Below are 20,098 nucleotides of genomic sequence, written 5' to 3' on the forward strand. Positions count from 1 at the left end.
CAACAAGTTAAAATCAAAATTAGATCGACGCCTATACAAGTTAGAGTCGAAGCGGAGATTTGAACTCCGAAGTCAATGCTCACCCCTACTTATGAATTCTTAAACTTGAAGTTAACGTTGCTAATATTATTACATGGCATCTCATGCATGTGTAAAAGAAAAATAATGCTAGTTAAGAGTTTTTTGCCCCATTACTATTGTGTGAAGCTGCTAGGCAAGGCTCTCCTACCTTTTAGATTTAGGAAAGTTATAATAATTAAGTAATAATTAGATAAAAATATTAAAATATTTAAAAATAAAATTATGAAAAATTTTGAATCCAGCAATACTAATAATAAAGTCATTTGCATCCCTTCTGGTATTGGCACTGAAATGAATGGAAGTCTTCTTCTAATTACCTGCTCCCGATTTTGTCCAATATGCTCTTGAAGGCTTTGTGTCTTGATCTACCAATGAGAGTAGGTAAACCAAGATACTTTTTAAAAGAGGATGAAGATCTAACTCCAACAATGCTAATGATAAAGTCCTTTGCATCCCTTCTGGTATTGGCACTAAAATGAATGGAAGTCTTCTCTTTATTAAGCTTATGTCTTGAGATAATTAATTTTTTTTTTATAGAAAATAGACTGCATTCATTCATGAAAGTGAAGTTACAGCTGTGACTAATACATATAGGGAACCATATTACAAGCCAACTACTCACGGTTGGGACTCCATCAGTACACAAATTCATTTGTGACTGATATGGTCTTAACTTTTAGAACTTTCTACAAACAAACCGTCTGAGAGACCACACTCTGCTTAAAGCAAAGATTTCAAACCCCACCCTTCAGATGAGGAGATGACTTTCACTCTATGGATAAAATGTCCAAGAGATTATTTCTTTTTTATTATTAACCTAAAACAAAGGAAATAACAGAAAACGTCAATGAAACATAGGAAAATAGTGAAATACAACTTGAAAAGTTGTATATCCGTATTTTCAACCTTAGAGGAAATAAAAATAAGTAAACACAAGGACTGTGGTGGCAAGCACCACCCTAGAAGTACAATGGACGATTGAGTATGAAGAAACCGATGGCCCTAGTCCTACAAATGCCGTGTGTGGCAGCAGTAGAGCTCCTCTTGTTGTGGTGCTTGGATGTCATGCGCATACTTTGGACTGCATGTGTGGCTCACACGCCGTTCCGTTCGACGAGATTTTTCGCTCATCTGAAGGATCAGTATCTTGAAAATCTTACGGTAGGGTGCATAGTGGTCGTCAGTCTTCAGAGAACAACAGATCAACATTTTGCCCTACTTTAAAAGAAAAAAAAAAACACAAAATCCAAAAACAAACTAGAGAGATGAGGGATGAGGGAAGGAAGAGCCAAAGCTCCAACTTCCCTCCTCTGATATGGGTTTTTTTTAGGAGGGACGCTCTAAAGAGAAAAAGGAAAGAGCGAGAGGTCAGATAAATAATGAGTGATTGGGTGAGATAATAATTACATTGTCACAAATTAAAATATGGTGTCTAATTCGATAATTAAGAATAAAAGATGTGGAGGAATATTCACATTTATATCTCAATCAAAATATGTGTGTGTTTAATAGGGAAAAACGAGAAAATGTAATTAATTATTATTGTTTTATGAGAAAAATAGAAGAATGAATGCAGTTTGGTCCTCTGTTTCCAAGCACCAACCGTCTTTTAGAAAGTAATAATATTTATTTATGACAAGTTGGACAGTGACCCATTCCGCCTTCTTCGAGAAAAACTCTCCAAGAAAAGCATATCGCTTTTAAAGCGTTGGGAACTTAGGATCCTGATCTTTTTCTGCTGTCTACTACTCCATGTTTAGTTATTTAGAAACAGAGAAGCAAAACCGAATGAAACAACGAAAAGAACCGTGTAAGAAATTCACATCAGAAGAAAGTGAATGATTTTTTTCCCCCAGTTTTTTTTCTTTGGCATGGTTTATTTGTAGCATATAATATCGCAATTTTTAATGGAAAGGGATAGCTTTGAATGTGTGTCGTCTTTGGATGGGATCGATGAGGAAGAGATCCAACACGACCATCAGTTCGAGTCCTTGCTGAAGTCCCGCAACAATGTGGTCCCGCCGGCACCCTCTCGGAGCACTAGCGTCCATGAACTTCTCGAATGCCCCGTCTGTACCAACTCTATGTACCCTCCGATTCACCAGGTGTGTCTCTTTCTTCTATTATATCGAGGGGTTGCTTTGTGATTTGGTTCCATTTGGGTATTTTGGTGTTGTAGATGATTTGAAGTTGAATTTCATCTGATGGGTTTTGGTGATTGGAAATGTAAAATTCTGATGCAAGTCTGTCTATAGAGATGGTGTGTGTGGCACGTATTTGATCAGTTTTTTTTTCTTATGTAAAACTCGTATTTAAGTTTTGGGTTGGAGCTATTTTTTGTTTTGGGGGAGTTGGCGAACCGGGTCTAGAAGTTTCTGTATTTGAAGCAAATGGTATGATTACAGAATGGATTTTGAGTCATGGCTCTTGGCTTTCTGATATTCTTTTTCATGCTTGATAGATTTTGAGATTGGCTGAGGTTGTGGTTTTCTTTGAATGTATGCGGTGTCTCTGAGAATAGAGGGCTGGGTTGAATTTCTTAAATCTTCTTTATTTTGTTGCTGCGGCCAGCTCTACATCGCATTTGGGGAATGCAATTGATGAGAATTAATTATTGTAGGATCATTTTTAGTTTAAATTTTGTTCGAGATGGTAGTTGGGCTTTGTGAGGCAAGACATTTATCTCATTCCCATTATTTGTGTATATATCTTTATCTATTTTTTTCCTACTTCATTGCAATGTGATATTTTCTTTTTGCTGAATTCAGATGTATATTTACTAGATATTAAGCATATCCCTGACATTAGTTTCCATTTGAAAGGGGATCGAGGGCTTTTTCACTGGGAAGTTATGTTCATGATATGGCTGATATACTCTGCACAGTTGACACAATGATTAACTTGTATAACCTTAACGTTTTAAACAAATTTGGGAATCTTTTTCAAACCTGCTTCAGTTATATGAGCACGTTTCATAATTTCTTAGAGGACTGTCGAGAGTAGATGCTATATATGATCTGTCTAGATTTGCTAAACATGTCTTTCACTGGCTGCGTTAAGCACTGATAATGGTATTGCAAAAAAAGTTGGCCTATTTTAATTGTATGTTTTGAACTTTCCTTCTTTCCTTCTATGATGTAACTTTTTATTTCTGAGCAAAATAGCAATACAAGTCTTAGCATGTAACGTATTTTAAATGTTAGCATAGTTTCTTGCTTGGTTGGAAGTAGTTGATTTCTGCCTTTATACTTTTGCAGTGCCAGAATGGACATACTCTGTGTTCTACCTGTAAAACTAGGGTACATAACCGGTGCCCCACTTGTAGACAAGAGCTTGGAGATATTAGGTGTCTGGCATTGGAGAAGGTGGCAGAGTCACTTGAACTTCCCTGCAAGTATGGCTTCTTGGGATGCACAGAGATTTTCCCCTACTACAGCAAGCTCGAGCATGAGGCTCAATGTAGCTTCAGACCATACAATTGCCCATATGCGGGATCTGAGTGTCCTGTAGTTGGAGACATCCCTTTTCTTGTAGCCCATCTGAGGGACGATCATAAGGTAGACACCCATGTGGGCTGCACATTCAATCACCGCTATGTCAAGTCCAATCCCCGCGAGGTAGAGAATGCGACCTGGATGCTTACAGTAAGTACTAGTCGAGATTCTTTTTTAAGTTTCCATTTGGAGGTTTATTTTTCTATATTTCAATTTGGTAGATTTTTCTTCTGCATCATAGAACATTTGCAGGCCCACTGACCACATGCTGGTTTATAATTTAGTGTAACACAAAGGATAATGTAGTCAGAGGTAATAGGATGAAATATGGAATATGTGACAAAAAATACAATCAAGCATATTATATTTCTTAAACTATTGAAGCCACTAGAAGAAAGATGAGAGTTTCTAAAAGAACTAAGCAAATAATTAGAGGACAAGGATGCTTGCTGTTCCTTCTTGTTGTTGAGGTTAAGAAAGGAAAATCTGAAAGGAATAATGCACTGGTGGTTTTAAACAATGGCTACCAAGGGATCGTCAAATCCTGGATTTTGTTCTACTAGCCAATGAATGTCTGGATAGTAGACTTAAGTCTGGCGCTCTAGGGATTATATGTAAGCTGGATATGGAAAAAACATATAATCATGTGAACTTGGATTTTCTCTTGTATTTACTAAAGAGATGTGGCTTTGGGGAGAAATGGTGTATGTGGATCAAATGGTACATCGTAACGGCAAGATTCTCAGTTTTGATCAATGGCAATCCAGATGGTTTTTTCAACAGCTCTTGAGGCCTAAGACAAGGAGACCCCCTGTCCCCCTTATTTTTCATTATCGTCATGGAGGCCCTGAGTATGATGTTGTCGGCTGTGATTAACCATGGTTTGATGGTTGGTTTTTCAGTAGGTGATCTGCAAAGGGGCCTTATCTCGGTTTCCCACCTACTATTTGCAGATGACACACTAATTTTCTGTCATGCAGAGTAAGACCATCTTAGGGCTCTGAAGGCGCTTCTCCTATGTTTTGAAGCAACACCAGGCTTGAGAGTGAACTTCAATAAATTAGAGTTAGTGCCCATTGGGATTGTCAGTACTACTCGGCAATTGGCTAGCACACTTGGGTGTAAGGTTGCTTCTCTCCCTATGACTTATTTGGGACTACCACTGGGGGTTGCTTCACGAGTTTTATCTATTTGGGATATAGTTATTGAGAAAATAGAACGAAGATCAGCAGGGTGGAAGAGACTGTATTTGTCGAAAGGAGGCCAGGTGACTCTTATAAAGATGACTCTCTCTAACTTACCTACCTATTTTCTGTCTTTATTTCCAATTCCAGCTAGCATGGTGGTGTGGATCGAAAAACTTTATCACGACTTCTTATGTAGTGGGATGGGAGATGAATTCAAGTTTCACCTAGTCAATTGGGATAAGGTGTGTAGACCAATCCCTTCAAGTAGGTTGAGGATAAAGAATTTGAGAACCTTTAATCGGGCACTACTTGGGAAATGGCTTTGGAGATACAATTTGGAACCAGAAACCTTATGGAAATTAGTGGTTGATTGCAAATATTAGGGGTGTAAACCGGTCGGTCCATTCGGTCCGATCTTTTTTTTTAAATCAATTAATAAAAAAAAATTATTTAAAATACTAAATTAAATTAAGTGACTTATTAATGTGGATTATGTAACAAATTCAATAAAAAAATATTTTATATGGTCAATGATAATAAATTAAATGAAAATTACATTATTAATTTATATAATTACTATATAATTAACTAATTGATATTATATATTAGTTAATTCATAGAATATTAACAAGTGTTAATAACATATTTAAAATTTTATATTGTTAATAGTGATAGGTTAGATGAAGATATATATAAAATATTGTTAATTTATAGAATATGAACAAGTATTAATAACAAATTATCAAATGTGGTTATTTTTTTTAAATGATAATTAAAAAAAAATTATGGTTTGAAAAATTGATAATTATAATTTATATATATTTGTAATACATTTAGACTATATAATAGTATTAATATTATACTACTAGTATAGTTATATATTAGCATTAATTATAAACTTATAGTCATTAGTCTTAGTCATAGTGATATTAATAATTTAATACTATATATAGTTATAACTTATAGTCTTATAGATAATAGACTTATAGTGATTTCTTTATAATTATAGACTATGGTTATAGTATTATAGACATAGTGATTTAGTTTAGTTATCAATTTATAATTATATAATTATATTGATGATGCTAATTGTTATTTGTTACTAACTTAGAGTATATTAATGTATTATAATTTATGATAGTTCTAAGTTAATGCATAAATTATAATGAGCTATTTACAATTTTTTACATTTTGTATATGAAGCAATAACTAATAAGCATAAATAATTTAATTATCCATGATTCCATACATTCATACATGCTTTATATTTACTTGCAAGTTGCAACTTAGGTCATATTCTTAGACTCTCATAGATGTTGGTGGTCACACATTAGTTAATTATGAATTGATAGGTTAATTGATAATATATGATTAATATAATATTAATTTGTAATTACATATTTAAAATTTTATATTCTAAATGAGGATAGGTTAGATGAAAATTACATAATTTATTTTACAATTATTATATAAAATAATATATTTATAAAATTTAAAAAAAAAAAAAATTCGGTCGGTCCGATCCGGTCCGAGAAATCTCCACCCCGGGACCGAAGATCGAAGACCGAAATTCTACAAATTTCTGGACCGGGACCGACCCTATACTTTTTCGGTCCGGTTCGGACCGAACCGGTTGGTCCGGTCGGTTTTTCCGGTCCGGACCGGCCACCTTACACCCCTAGCAAATATGGTAGGTTATGGAGGGTTGGTGTACTAGAGGGGGGGATGGGTCCTATGGGGTGGGGGCTTGGAAGCACATAAGACGTGGGTGGGGGGTGTTTATTCGTCATACTAAATTTATGGTGGGGGAAGGTACCCGTTTAAAATTTTGGAGGGACATTTGATGTGAGTAGGCTCTAGCAGACGCTTTCCCATCTGTTTTCCGAGTGGAATGTGATCAAGAGACTTCGGGGCGGATCTCATGACTCATTCAGGGGACTAAGTCCATTGGACTGTCACTTTTAGTAGAGCAGCTCAAGATTGAGAAATAAATAGTTTTGAGGCTTTTTTTAGCGGAGTGTATTCTTTGAAGTTGTATGGTTTGCGCAAAGATAAGCTATGGTGGACCCCTGGAGGTAAGGGTACCTTCTCAGTTCGTTCCTTCTATAAGTTGCTTACTTTGCTCCCAAACTCATTTCCATTGGAAAAGCTTGTGGAGAAATAAGGCACCTCCCAAAACACTTTTTTTCACTTGGACAGTGGCCCTAGGTAAGATTCTGACTACTCTGATAATTTGCGGAAGCGCCAGGTAATTATTCCAGAATGGTGTTGTATGTGCAAGAAAGCTGGAGAGACAGTGAATCATCTTTTGTTACATTGTGAAACAGCTAGAGACTTATGGAGCGAAGTGTTCAGTCAGATAGGGTTAAACTGGGTCATGCCTGCTACAGTGGTAGAGTTATTGGCTAGTTCGGTAATGCCGGGTTGTGTGCCACAAATCAAAGCTGTGTGGAAGATGGTTCATATCTGCATCATATGGAGTTTATGGCAAGAGTGTAACGAGCGGACATTTGAAGACAAGGAGCGGACAATAGAGGAATTTAGAGCTTTATTTTTCCTCACCTTATTTCTTTGTGCTATTGCTGTAGATTTTAATGGCCTAAATATACATGATTTTCTGGTTTCTTTTATAGCAAACTAGATAGGTTTTATCTCTTGTATACTTCCTTATGTACTTGGGCTTTGCCTATTCCTATTAATACTACCGTTTACTTATAAAAATAAAAAAAAGGTTTTGCCTGTATGTTATATAAAACTTCTCTTTCAATCAATACAAAAATGCATAACCTTGAAGAACTCCAATCCATGAAACAAGTTTTAACCTTGGGAATGGTAACTTTTTGGTGCTATTGGCATTTGGTACAAAGTTTTCACATTCCTAAGTTCTGAACCTCTCTTTTCTTTCTCATTTTTTTCTCAGGTTTTCAACTGTTTTGGTCACTACTTCTGCCTGCACTTTGAAGCGTTCCTGATTGGCATAGCCCCAGTTTACATGGGATTCCTTCGTTTCATGGGTGATGAAATTGAAGCGCAAAACTTCAGCTACAGCCTGGAGGTTGGGGCAAATGGCAGGAAGCTGATGTGGGAAGGCACTCCCCGGAGCATTCGTGATAACCATAGGAAAGTCCGAGATAGCCATGATGGTCTAATAATTCAGCGAAACATTGCACTTTTTTTCTCTGGTGGAGACAGGAAGGAGCTCAAGCTCCGGGTTACTGGACGAATTTGGAAAGAACAGCAGAATCCAGATGGAGGGGTTTGCATACCCAATATCTGCAGTTGAGATATCTTGTCCTCTGACCATCTTGCTCGTTCCTGTTTGATGCTTTGCTGGCTTGCTGCCTCTTTATGTGTCAAATGTACATCAAATTTTTCTTTATTTTGCTGCTGTTTTCAAGATACTTGATGTGTCACGAGGGAAGTTTATGGATACTGGAGTATTCGGCTTTTGTAATTCGTTCAATAAAGCTGCTCTAGTTTTTATTTTTATGAGAGGGATATTACTTCTACAACTAAATTATATGTCTTTCCTTCGCGTTGAACTTTTGGAACAAATAGGATTTAACATGATATCAGATTAGAGGTTCTAAGATCTAACCAGCTCAGCTGTTACTTCCCTTTCTACTGGTTATAAATTTCGCTTAACACCTTATTTATCAACAATCTAATCCCTCACCGAAGATGTTCTTGAAACTCGAAATACTACATGGAAGAGCTCATTCAATAGAGATTTTAATTGCAATTTCGTATCCGTATGTTAGATTGTGTTTTTGGAGCACAAGCACACCCGCACAAAGCAACGGAGCAATGACTCCGACTTTCTCTAATATACAACTGGTCCTAGATTTGCAACATATGGGAAAGTAACTCAATTTTTAAATATAATTTATTTATCCTCGAGTTGATAAATTTACCTTAATTAGATAGAAAAAGATGTGGTTATGTACATCGTATTTAATATTGTCTGTACATTATTAAATATTAAGATTCGTTTTATATATCTCTCCTTCTTAAATCGTTATTGGAGATAAAAGCCAAAAGGGCGACGTCATTGACTTAAATATAAGCTTAGGAGTTGGCATATACAGACACAGCAACAAGTGCAGGACAAGTCATGCAGACGGGAGAAACCATGAAAGTGAACAGCTTTTGACCCTTCAAAGAAAAGACCATGCAGGTGAGGTCGGTTTATGAAAAGAGCTCGTGATCATGTTCTTCGTCATCAACTTTAGCAATACCCTCTGAGACTAATTCAGATTTGATTTTCTCATCTTCCAATATGATTTTAGTTTTGATTTTTATTTGTCTTGGCTTGGGTCCTACACCCATATTTGCAGCATCTCTTTGAAGCATCACGCTCATAGAAAGAGTTTTGTATTTGGTCTGCAAAACAGGCTCCTTAAGCAGTTGACTTATTTTGCACTGTCGTGCTTCATAGTTTTGAAAGCATAGAGTTGGTCAATTTTTAAGAATTTACACTTCAGGCAACTGTAAATTTACAGGTGACCTCAGAAAAAGAAACCAGAGTTTTAGCTGCCGTTGAACTCTTTCACCTTAACAACACTAAAGTTCGCAATTACAACAACATTTAAATTTACAGCTGCTAAACCCCTAAATAGTAATCCTATTTTACGTTTTTTGCAGTTGCAGTCAATGAAATTGAGGCCCTGTATGATCTATTCAAGAAACTAAGCAGTAGTACCATACTTAATGGTGGTCTTATTTACAAGGTATATTCATCAAAGTATTTGCTTTAAAGCTGTTTATTTGTGCGTTTTCATGAGCTAGTGTTGGCAGCTTGGTACACGTTGAACTCTGGAATTAATATAGTTGAAATTTAGCATAGGCTTCTTAGCTCTCTGATTTGAATTTAAGGTAACTTGTGTATTTGTGTGCTAATTTACTTGACATTCTATGTTCAGGAAGCTTGCATTTTCTTGTTCTAGTTTTAATCTTTTAAATTGCATCTTCACATTTTACGTTGAGGTCATCTGAACTATTTTGACCTTTTGGAGGGCAGCTGCAGTAACAAATAAAAAAAGCCCTATAGTTTGGGTACTTCATGCGATCACAAGCAATGTACCATCAAAGTAGCTGTATCTGTGTGTCAAAGAAATCCAACTTGTCAATATCCTGAAATTTGAATTGAATTTAGTAGTGTCTAATGGATCTAAACGTCTTATCATGAACTAAAAGAACTGTAAAATAACTTTGTAATCATCTGCTGTGGCTTGATGCTGCTCATCATCACTCAAATTAACTTTATGATTGCCCAGTTTCCAAATCTCGGGGCAGCTGATATTATGCAATCTAGCACCACAATTTATTGCAGTTATTTGATCTGTTTAATGTTAAGTGTAATGGGGTTATTGAGTTTGAAGAATTTGTTCTGTCTTTAAACATCTTCCACCCAAATGCACCTGAAGCAGTCAAAATTGCATGTACCCCAAATTTTCATGAAACCTTATCGTTCTGTTCTATTCTTGATGTATGTTCTAGGAACCTGGAAGCATATTGATCTTAAATGTAAATATGTAAATATCCCCTGCATTATATGATATGCATCATTTTTACTCAAAAAAAAATTCCCCCGCTTTGTCCGTTACTCTTATGAATGCTAAGATGGGAAAATATTTTCTAGCAGTTGCATTTAGATTGTATGATCTGAGGCAGACCAGATACATTGTATGAGTACTGAAAACTTTCCTCTTTACCTCATTGTTTATTTGATAAGATTGCAAATTGCTGTTGATGACAACAATAGTTGCTAACATCTTCCACGATATTATTGGTCAATTCTCACTACTTTTGTCAAATAGCACTAACACTTGAAATGAGTAGAGCCCATCCAGGGAGGATATCCCCAGTTGGACAAAGTCTCCCTCCAAATTGGATTGGAGGAAAACTCCTCCAATGTAATCTATTAAATTGTCATGTCCTTTCAGCATGTGAGAGACAGATTCTTTTTAAGGACAACGCTTTCCTATAAGCTATATTGGGAGGAAACCCCCCCAAAACTTTTTTTCAAAGTATTTTATTTATTTATTTATTTTTTCAATGTATCCTCACTTAAGCATTTCACAAACATTTACCTAATCATTCTTACTACTACATAAAAAGAAATCTCAAAAAACACTTATTACTATGATAAAATGCAAATATAGGAAAATGCTTTCTGAAAATGTTGTCGAAATCGAGTTAAAAGTTGCTACACTTCGCTTCTAAAATCCTAGGAAAAATATATGAAGGGACCTTTTTTTATTATTATTATTTATATTAGGGGTATTTTATTAACATTATATGTGTTTATATTAAAAATGATTGAATTCTATGAGTTGTATTTTGGTGAGACATTTAAGAATCACGTGGTAATTTTGGGTGGTAAAATGTGCAATCCCCAAACATTCCTTATGAAATAGGGGGTAGATGTCATCAGGCTGCAAGGTCATTGGCCCAGTTTTTATTAGCCTTGAACTCACAATATTCATGTGAGTTTTTATAAAAATCCAACAACTACATTTTTTATTCTCTCGATTATTGCCATGGAAGTTGAAGGAGATGGTATTGGCTCTTCCAACCGAATCTGATGATATTATGGAAGCGAATGTCAATAAGGTGTGCTAAACTTCATAAATTTCTGTGTTTTCCCCATGTTCTCACTTATTCTTCTATCGAACTTTCTGATTATGGTGCAATCTGTTTAGACAATGATGGAGTCAGATTGATCAAGAGGAGTGGAAGGAATTTGTAGCTAAGAATCCATCCCTGATAAAGAACATGACTTCCATTTTTAAAGTGCGCCCTTCCGTTCTGTTCATATCATTGTACACTCGACTTCCATCAGTCTATCTCAGTAAATTTTATATACACGTAATGTGTCACTAACCATATGTTGATACAAGAAATTCTATGAAGAAGTTTGTTGACAATGTTAAATGTTAAAAGTCCTTTTTTTTTTGTTTCATATGTTAACATCCTTTCCTTTTTCTTCTTCAAAGAAAACCAATAGATGGTTTTGTAATAGAATAAGCAGTTTGCAGAAAGGATTTTCACCAACAACATGAGCCAATCATTTTAGATTGCTTTGCTGCTGAGATATATATTTCTTTTCGATATATTTTATTATAAGTGCATAGTTTCATATAAGGTTTACATTTTCCAGGGGCATAACCCTGGCATTTCCCAGCTTTCTGCTTCACTTGGATTTTTAAGAGGAGAAATGGATGCTGAAATGATGTCCGACAGCATATAAGTTGTTTCCTGTTAGACGCTCAATGCATCAAGGGACATGTTCTTTGGAGAACTTGGAGCAATCGTGGTTGCAGCTGAAGTGGCAACATTATATATGTTGCATAGGCTGGAGGTTACAAGATTTCAAGGTAAAAGATGCAAGATTTTATAGCACTTTTCCCTTTGATTGTTGAGTGAAGTCATGTATACTTTCTGTGTACTTCAATAAAATCCCTTCATATCACGAATATGAGTTTAATAAAAACTCCCAGCTCCATTTTATTCTGTTACATTGTGAATATGAGTTCAACAAAAACTCCCAGCTCCAAGGACAGCTCCACATCCACCACTTGTTCTTTGCAGATGATAGCTTGCTGTTCTGTCAGGCTTCATCTTTGGAATGGAGTAGGTTGCTCAAATTATTGGAACTCTATGAACAAGCTTCGGGACAGAGGTTGAACAAAGACAAGACATCCATATTTTTCAGCAACAATACAAGGACAGCAACCAAAGACCTTATCGCAAGCATTGCAGGAATTAGATCCACAGGTTCGTATGAGAAATATCTAGGATTACCAGCTTTGGTAGGAAGATCCAGAGACAAGGTTTTTAAAGGTATCCTAGATAGAGTGAGGAGTAAATTAACTAACTGGAAAATGAAGTTTCTCTCACAAGCAGGGAAAGAAAACCTCATCAAATCAGTAATTCGGGCCATCCCCACATATAGCATGGGAGTATTTAAACTCCCTAAAGGCCTGCAGGAAATCAATAAACTGATGAGAGGGTACTGGTGGGGACAAATAGGCCAGGAAAGAAGAATGCATTGGATTAAATGGGCTCAAATGGGGAAAGCAAAAGCTATAGGTGGACTGGGATTCAGAGATTTTGAGAACTTCAACTTAGCAATGCTAGCAAAGCAAGGCTGGAGCATATTACAGTTCCCAGATTCACTTGCTGCCAAAATCTTAAATTAAATTACTTTCCTAAAACTGAGTTTTTTCAAGCAAAGTTGGGCAGCAGCCCCTCCTTTGTATGGAGGAGTATTTTATCAGCTCGACCTTTGCTTGAGGAAGGTTTACTATGGAGGATTGGCAATGGCAAATCAGGGAAAATCTGGTTAGACAAATGGTTGCCCCAACCAACCACAAAGAAATCCTGGATGTAGAAGCTAAGGTTGCTGAACTTATAGATACTGATACGGTGGCTTGGAACCTAAACTTAGTTAAAGTAGTGTTTTCAAAAGAAGAAGCAGATATCATATGCCAAATTCCTATAAGTCATAGTAATAGGCCAGACCAAATTATGTGGAGGTGCACTGCCAATGGGTTTTTTACTGTAAGAAGTGCATATCATCTTCAAGTTGAAGTAAAAAGAAGATCACAAGGCCAATGTTCACAAAGCACTTCAGACAGGGGCACCTGGACCAAGATCTGGAAATTGGCACTCCCACCTGCAGCCAAAATATTTTTGTGGATAGCCTGTCTTAATATGTCTTGCCTACAAAAATGAACTTGTTCAAAAAGAAAATTGTGGACAACCCCCAATGCCCTCTTTGTTTACAGGAAAATGAAACCACTGAACATATATTATGGGAATGCACTGCTGCTAGTGATGTCTGGGGGCAGTGCTCAAAGAAAATCCAAAAGAGCAGGGTCTCTCACAAGAGCCTTAAGGAACTCATGGTTGAAATGTTTCTAAAGCTAAACAAGGAGGAGATGGAAGAACTTGCAGTCATACTATGGAAACTGTGGAGGAGAATAAATGAGTTTGTATTTAAAGATACTCTCACTCACCCAAACTTTTTGTTGCAGAGTGCATATCAGCCGCTGCAAGAGCTTAGAGAATCTAAACATGGGGAAACCAATCAGCCAGCACCTACTACCAATCGAGTGGAAGAATGGGAAGCTCCTCCAAGAGACTTTTTCAAGATCAATTGGGAAGCTGCTGGGGATAGGCTACACTGCAAGGTGGTATTCGGGTTGTTGTTCGAGATTGGGAGGGCAAGGTTTTAGCCACAATAAGGAAGAAGCAAGACTTGGTCCCAGACCCCCTAGTAGCAGAAACTTATGCAGCTCTTCAAGCAGATATTTTTGGTGGTGAACTGGGCTTGAGAAGAATAATATTAGAGGGAGCTGCAAGCAAAGTTGTGAAGGCTGTCCAAACTACTGTGGAAGATTTGAACTTGTTTTGGAATGCTAGTATCAGACATCAGACTCCAGCTGCAAAATTTTGAACACTGGTAAATCAGACACATCCATAGAGCCAATATAGTTGCTCACACTCTAGGCAAGAATGCATTAGGCATTACAGATTTTATTGTTGACATGGAGGAAACTCCTGAGTGCATTCAATCTCTGTTACAGAGTTTTTAATCAATGAAATTTGCATTATTATCAAGAAAACAAACTCCCAGCTCCATTTTATTCTGTTACATTGTGAATTAGTCAATAGAGAGGAAAAAGATGAAGTTGGAGAAAGAAGTCCCTGTAATTTGCCTTCTTTTCAGCTCTCTGCCTCTCTCCCTTCCTTTAGTCTTGTATTTATCTTGTACCATCACACTTTTTGGAAGGCATTTAATACGTAGGCTTCACCGTTAAATTAAGTTGAGAAAATTTGATTCTAGATCTTTGAATGCACGCCAACAACTGTGTGTGTGTGTGTGTAACTTTCAAGTACATGTTAAGAGCTCCAATAATTCAACAATTCAACAGTCCCATGGATTACAAATGACGCAACAAAATCTTGTATTCCTCTTCTGATTTGTCCACAAAGTGTTCCAGACCACAAGAATCACCGCCAAATCGAGAATTAAGCATCGTGGAGAACCTGCTAAGCATTGGGTTCGAAATTGGTGGGAACATGATCAGCGGGGTAGCAAGCCCCTTGGGTGCACTCGTTGCCTTTTTGGCCTGTCACCTGGTGAAAAACCTTTTGATGTTCCATATCATAAAATGATATTGATGAAACATAAAAATTAAAAAATAAATAAATAAAAAGGAATTTTTGCTCGTGTAAAAAAAGCAGATGTTATAGATGATTTCTTTACAGTAGGATAGCATCTGTCCTTAAAGGCATCATCATCAAATCACTGTGCTGAATCGGAAATAAAATAAAGAGTAGCGGAGATTTGCAACCACGGATAAAACACAGAATATTTTACAGTTGCACGTTAAGCCTTTGTTGGGAGTCGGTGAACGAAACCACGAAATCACAGCAGCATTCTTTCCAGGTTTTCCACAAAAGAAAGCCATTTAATTAACCTTGAGGGTTTACAATGGGCTGCATTTGCATAAAGCAGCGACTTAAATGTGAAGAGCTAAATGTTCTCGCCTCTCAAGCTCCGTGTAAGTCTCACTTCCTTTTCCTTTACTCATTCTCAGGTAGGAATCTCCTTCCTGGTTTGTTCTTGTTAAATGCATCTGTACGCCTTATATTATTGCAGTTAACGTGACCGAGATTGAAACTTTGTACAAGCTGTTCATGAAACTTAGCAGTTCTATAGTTAGTGATGGGGTTATAAGCAAAGTAAGTATTTCACCCATCACTCCCAGAACCACTTCATATATATATATACGTATGATCATGATCATGTAGGCTAGATTACTTCATAATATGCAGATGCAACACGAGTTGATATGAAACTGGCAGACCTGTTCAGATAACATTGTTTTTTTTCAACTTAATTGTATTAACCTTGACTATTTGAGTCGACCTTTTATTACTAGAATACATGATAAAGTCTTTTTCATATGTTAGTATATATTCTGAACTCACTTCTGAGTTTGCAGGAAGAGTTTCAGCTTGGATTGTTTAGGAATAGCAAGAAACAAAGTCTCTTTGCAGACAGGGTCAGCTTCCTGGCTATTTTAATTACCTTATTTATATTAGAGATAAAATGCCTGATGTAGAATGACAACAAAAACTTTCAGGGCCAAATCGTGCTTTCTAGATTTCTTAGTCTTGCTTTCGCCCTGTTTGTTTTCACAACTCATCTCATCTAATCTAATTATTATAACTTTCTCAAATTTTCATACAAAATAAAATAAACAATTCAACTTTTTCAAATCTCAAAACAAAAATAATATTAAAAATATATATAATTCTAACAATATTTTATTCAACTTTCAACTTTTATCTCGACTCATCTTATCTGTGAAAACAAACGAGTTATTTTTTATTCACTAATCACAGCCATTTCTGACTTTTGTTCTTAAAGTTCAGATTTTTTTCAAGTCATCCTAATCTCTCTTTTGTCATTTTTGTGACATCCATGTTTGTGCATGCCCATCCAAACAGATATTCTACTTGTTTGACTCCAAACATGATGGGGTGATAGAATTTGAAGAGTTTGTTCGATCTCTGAGCGTATTCCACCCAGAAGCATCTCAAGAAGAAAAAGTTGCTTGTATGATTTATTTTATTTTATTTTATTTTATTATCACTACATATTTTATAATTTTCTATTTGCTTGTGCCATTATAATTGCGCGTATGCTTTGAGACTGTACTAAAGCTTTTATATGATCTGATGTCTCAGTTGCATTTCAAATATACGATATATGGAAATCTGGCTTTATTGAACGCGAGGAGGTAAAGAGTGATATTTTGACCTTAATTCTTGTTAGATAACATTACAATCTGAAAAAGCTTGTAAACTAACATGGTTTGTAAACTAATCTGTGTGAATTGTGATTGACTTCATGCAAGCATGATTAATTGCGGAGTATCTTCAAATTGTCATGTTATCTAACAAAATGAGTGCCATACACGTTCATGAAAAGGTCAAGAAAATGCTTTTGGAGTTTCTGAAGGATTCAGATATGTTCCTTTCTGATGATATCATTGAATCCATTATTGAGAAGGTATGCGTTGCAGTTAGATGGCGCAACATCATGTAAGGCCTCCATGTAATTATGTTGTCACTAACAATATCTTTCTTTTGGTAACTGTATAGACATTTGAAGAAGCAGATATGAAAAGAGATGGAAAAATTGACATGGAAGAGTGGAAAGAGTTTGTGTCTCGCAATCCATCCATACTGAACAATATGACCATCCCATATTTAAAGTAAATACCTTTCATCCTGTTTGTATATTTCTCTGTATGATCAATTTGTTAGTCTAGCAGGCTTTGAGTCCTACTCACAACCTCGTGTAGAGAGGTCTAGCGAACAAAAACCAAATATTGGAATTAGATGCCCAATTTTCTACCCTTAAAAATCTTTGGAAAAGATATGCTTGGATACTGCCTAGTGATAATGATACTCTTGGTCTTCAGCTTTGCCTTTCTAGATGTCTTTGCATCATCTTAGATAAAGCCTTGACAAGCTGCAATAGAAGGATATGGCCTTGACATCTTTGTTTCAATCGCCATTTTCATGGTTCGTTTACAACCATTTTAGAACTTAATATCTGCATAATTTTTTTCATTGCAGGGACATCACAACTGCATTTCCTAGTTTCCTGGTGAGATCAGACTGTGAAGATGGCAAAGAATCTCTATAGAGAAAAACATATATTCCTTATCATTATTTGCCAATTTATACACGAAATCAATCTTACAATCCAGGTCAAGTGCTATTTAGTTTTCTGGCCTATTCTGGTCAGTAATAGAAGAGGATATGTAAACCAAGTATGATTTCAGAACCAAATGTTTGTCCATATGTTGAGCACTTTGCCATACTTGAAGCTTTTTGCGTTGGATCATTTTACCTTCGGAACTACCATATCCTCCAAGTTCATGGGATTAGCACGTTTTTGTGTTCAGACCATTCCACATTGTCTGCCAGTATGGCATCCACTTTTAGAACAACTAGACAAAAAGAAAATGAAAAAATAGAATCAATCATACATGACACAAGGTTTATGTAATTTGATTTTATATCTACATTTACAAATTTACAGAAAATTTTATTTCAGATTATAATAAAAGAGTACGACGGCGATACAACTTAGGAGTGTAATCAATCCGATTTGGGATCACGGACCGAAAATTTCGGTCCATCCTTTTTCCGGATCAATTACCCCTAAGGACTGGACCGTTAGCTAACGGTTAGTAACTTAGTATTTTAATAGAGTATGTATCTACATATAATAACATATATTATCATACCACATATTGTATGATATATTAGTTAATTAATAGCATATATTATTTTAAATTTTATATGGTCAATGTGATAGATTAGAAAAAATTACATAATTAACTTGTACACCTATTATATAAATAATATATATATATATATATTGTAACACCATTCCCATAGGTTAGGAATGTCACGTGTCTTCATGAAAATAACTCGCCAAGAGATCTCATACTTAATAAAATAAAATTAACACTTATTTCATAAAAATAATTATTTAATAAAAATATGTTTCCCAATAATATTAAAATTTAAATGAAATAAACTGAATAAATTTATGTCATAAAAACAATTTATTCTAAGAAGTTTGGAATTTAATTGACTACTCCATCTGTAACACTCCACTCCCCATAGTTAAGAAATACGTCATTTTTTTAGAAAATCAAAGGAACCAGAGTGCTACTACTGAATCTGACTTAAAAATATATTTGTTTTTTTTTATAAGCAGCGTCAGGCACAAAGATTCCTTATAATAAATAGAGTCATTTTGAATTAAAATATTAAAATCGTAAATGAGAGTGCACGAAATCATTTATTAAAATCTCTCAAAGTTTGTGTCATAAAGAAATCATAACTTAAAATTTATGTACATGATCTAGGTCACTGTCACACTTCTCTGGACTAAATCTCTTCCTGCAGCTTTACCTCATAAATATTCTGATCTGAGGTAGTTTAAAAATATAAAACAAACTAAAATGAATCGATAACTCAGTAAGAAACCCATCATAACATAAACATACTTAATATAAGGTTTTTCATAAAATATTTCATCCTGAAAACTTAAATCATGATTGTTCATACGTATGCTACAACTTGCATGACTTATCTTGGCTAATTTGACTTATCTTACTTATCATACTGGCCCACATACTTAATTATGTGTGCAAGGTTGTAAACCGGCCCCACATCACGTTATCGCAAGAAGAGCCGTTAATAGTATCATAGCATATTATGGTAGACTACGCTCGGCTTCGTAAACTCTTTTAGGTTATGTTTGGATGTAAATGTGAAATGAGATGTTTTAACTTTTTTTTGGAATGCAGATATGGTGGGCCCCATTCGATAGATAAGATATTTGTGTAATTATGAATATATATTTTAATGATTATATTTATTTCAAATTTATAGATGGAAATTTCCAAAATTACTTTAGTAATGGGGAAAATTCTGAAAAAAATAAAGAAAAAATAATCTCCCACAGTAACGTACATTACACTATTTAAATAGGAAATTTGTTGATTTTATATTTTAATGTATAAATAATTCCAAAAATAAAGAAAAAATACCATAAATTACAAAATAATGTCCAAAAATTTGTTGATTTTATAATAATGTATAAATAGATTTTGTACATAGTAAAGGGAAATTGAAGGGAAATTACGCTAGTAATTATGAAATTTCATTCAAAGTTTTCCAGCATAAATCGTTTCGAACATATTTAAAAAATAATGTATGATAATAATTTCTTTTATGAAAATATTCAAATATACCAAAATTTCTTCTAAGGTATTTTTTTTATATATGAAAACAAATATCTATAGTTTGTGAATTGTCATAAAATATTACTAGATTTCAATTTTTTTTAATATCAATAAGCATTGCATGTTTTTTTCCAAAAACTATACATAGTAATTTTTCAATTGGTTGATGTTAAATACACAATCCACAATCCACAAACATGCTTACATGTCTTTAACAAATTTGCAAAATCGTTTTGCTCCCAAAATTCAAAATACAATTAGAAATTATAACATGTTTCATAATTTAGCGTTCAAACAAAAATACATATTTCATCAGCCTACATACGGAACATAAATTCATGGTAAACCACAATACAAAGAGACATAAATGAGACATGTCAATATCACATTCATTGGCCAATTTGATGTGTCCACATCGGTAATGCAATCGCATCCCTTATTGCCTTCATTGCTTGGGCATTGGACATGTCCACCACATAAGATA

At 35.2% G+C, this 20,098-nt stretch overlaps 2 protein-coding genes and 1 long non-coding RNA gene across 3 annotated transcripts; all 3 read left to right on the forward strand.

The window, feature by feature from the left end:
- The first annotated feature begins 1,735 nt into the window (after positions 1-1,735).
- On the forward strand, positions 1,736-8,251 carry LOC109019650 (E3 ubiquitin-protein ligase SINAT5-like). Its single transcript, XM_019001994.2, has 3 exons — positions 1,736-2,186; positions 3,339-3,725; positions 7,683-8,251. The coding sequence occupies exons 1-3, from the start codon at positions 1,989-1,991 to the stop codon at positions 8,043-8,045; spliced, it is 948 nt and encodes a 315-aa protein (XP_018857539.1). The 5' UTR covers positions 1,736-1,988; the 3' UTR covers positions 8,046-8,251.
- A 603-nt stretch (positions 8,252-8,854) lies between these two features.
- Positions 8,855-14,488, forward strand: LOC109019645. The gene is made up of 4 exons (XR_004798431.1): positions 8,855-8,939; positions 9,407-9,492; positions 11,925-12,141; positions 13,804-14,488. It is a non-coding gene; the product is annotated as an uncharacterized LOC109019645 (long non-coding RNA).
- Positions 14,489-15,151: 663 nt separating this feature from the next.
- Positions 15,152-17,683, forward strand: LOC109019640 (calcineurin B-like protein 3). Its single transcript, XM_019001981.2, has 8 exons — positions 15,152-15,336; positions 15,435-15,517; positions 15,781-15,840; positions 16,289-16,397; positions 16,529-16,581; positions 16,773-16,853; positions 16,946-17,058; positions 17,426-17,683. The coding sequence occupies exons 1-8, from the start codon at positions 15,267-15,269 to the stop codon at positions 17,493-17,495; spliced, it is 639 nt and encodes a 212-aa protein (XP_018857526.2). The 5' UTR covers positions 15,152-15,266; the 3' UTR covers positions 17,496-17,683.
- Positions 17,684-20,098: the final 2,415 nt, after the last annotated feature.

The sequence above is a fragment of the Juglans regia genome, chromosome 2 (assembly GCF_001411555.2).
Source record: "Juglans regia cultivar Chandler chromosome 2, Walnut 2.0, whole genome shotgun sequence".
In the NCBI taxonomy this organism is placed as follows: domain Eukaryota; kingdom Viridiplantae; phylum Streptophyta; class Magnoliopsida; order Fagales; family Juglandaceae; genus Juglans; species Juglans regia.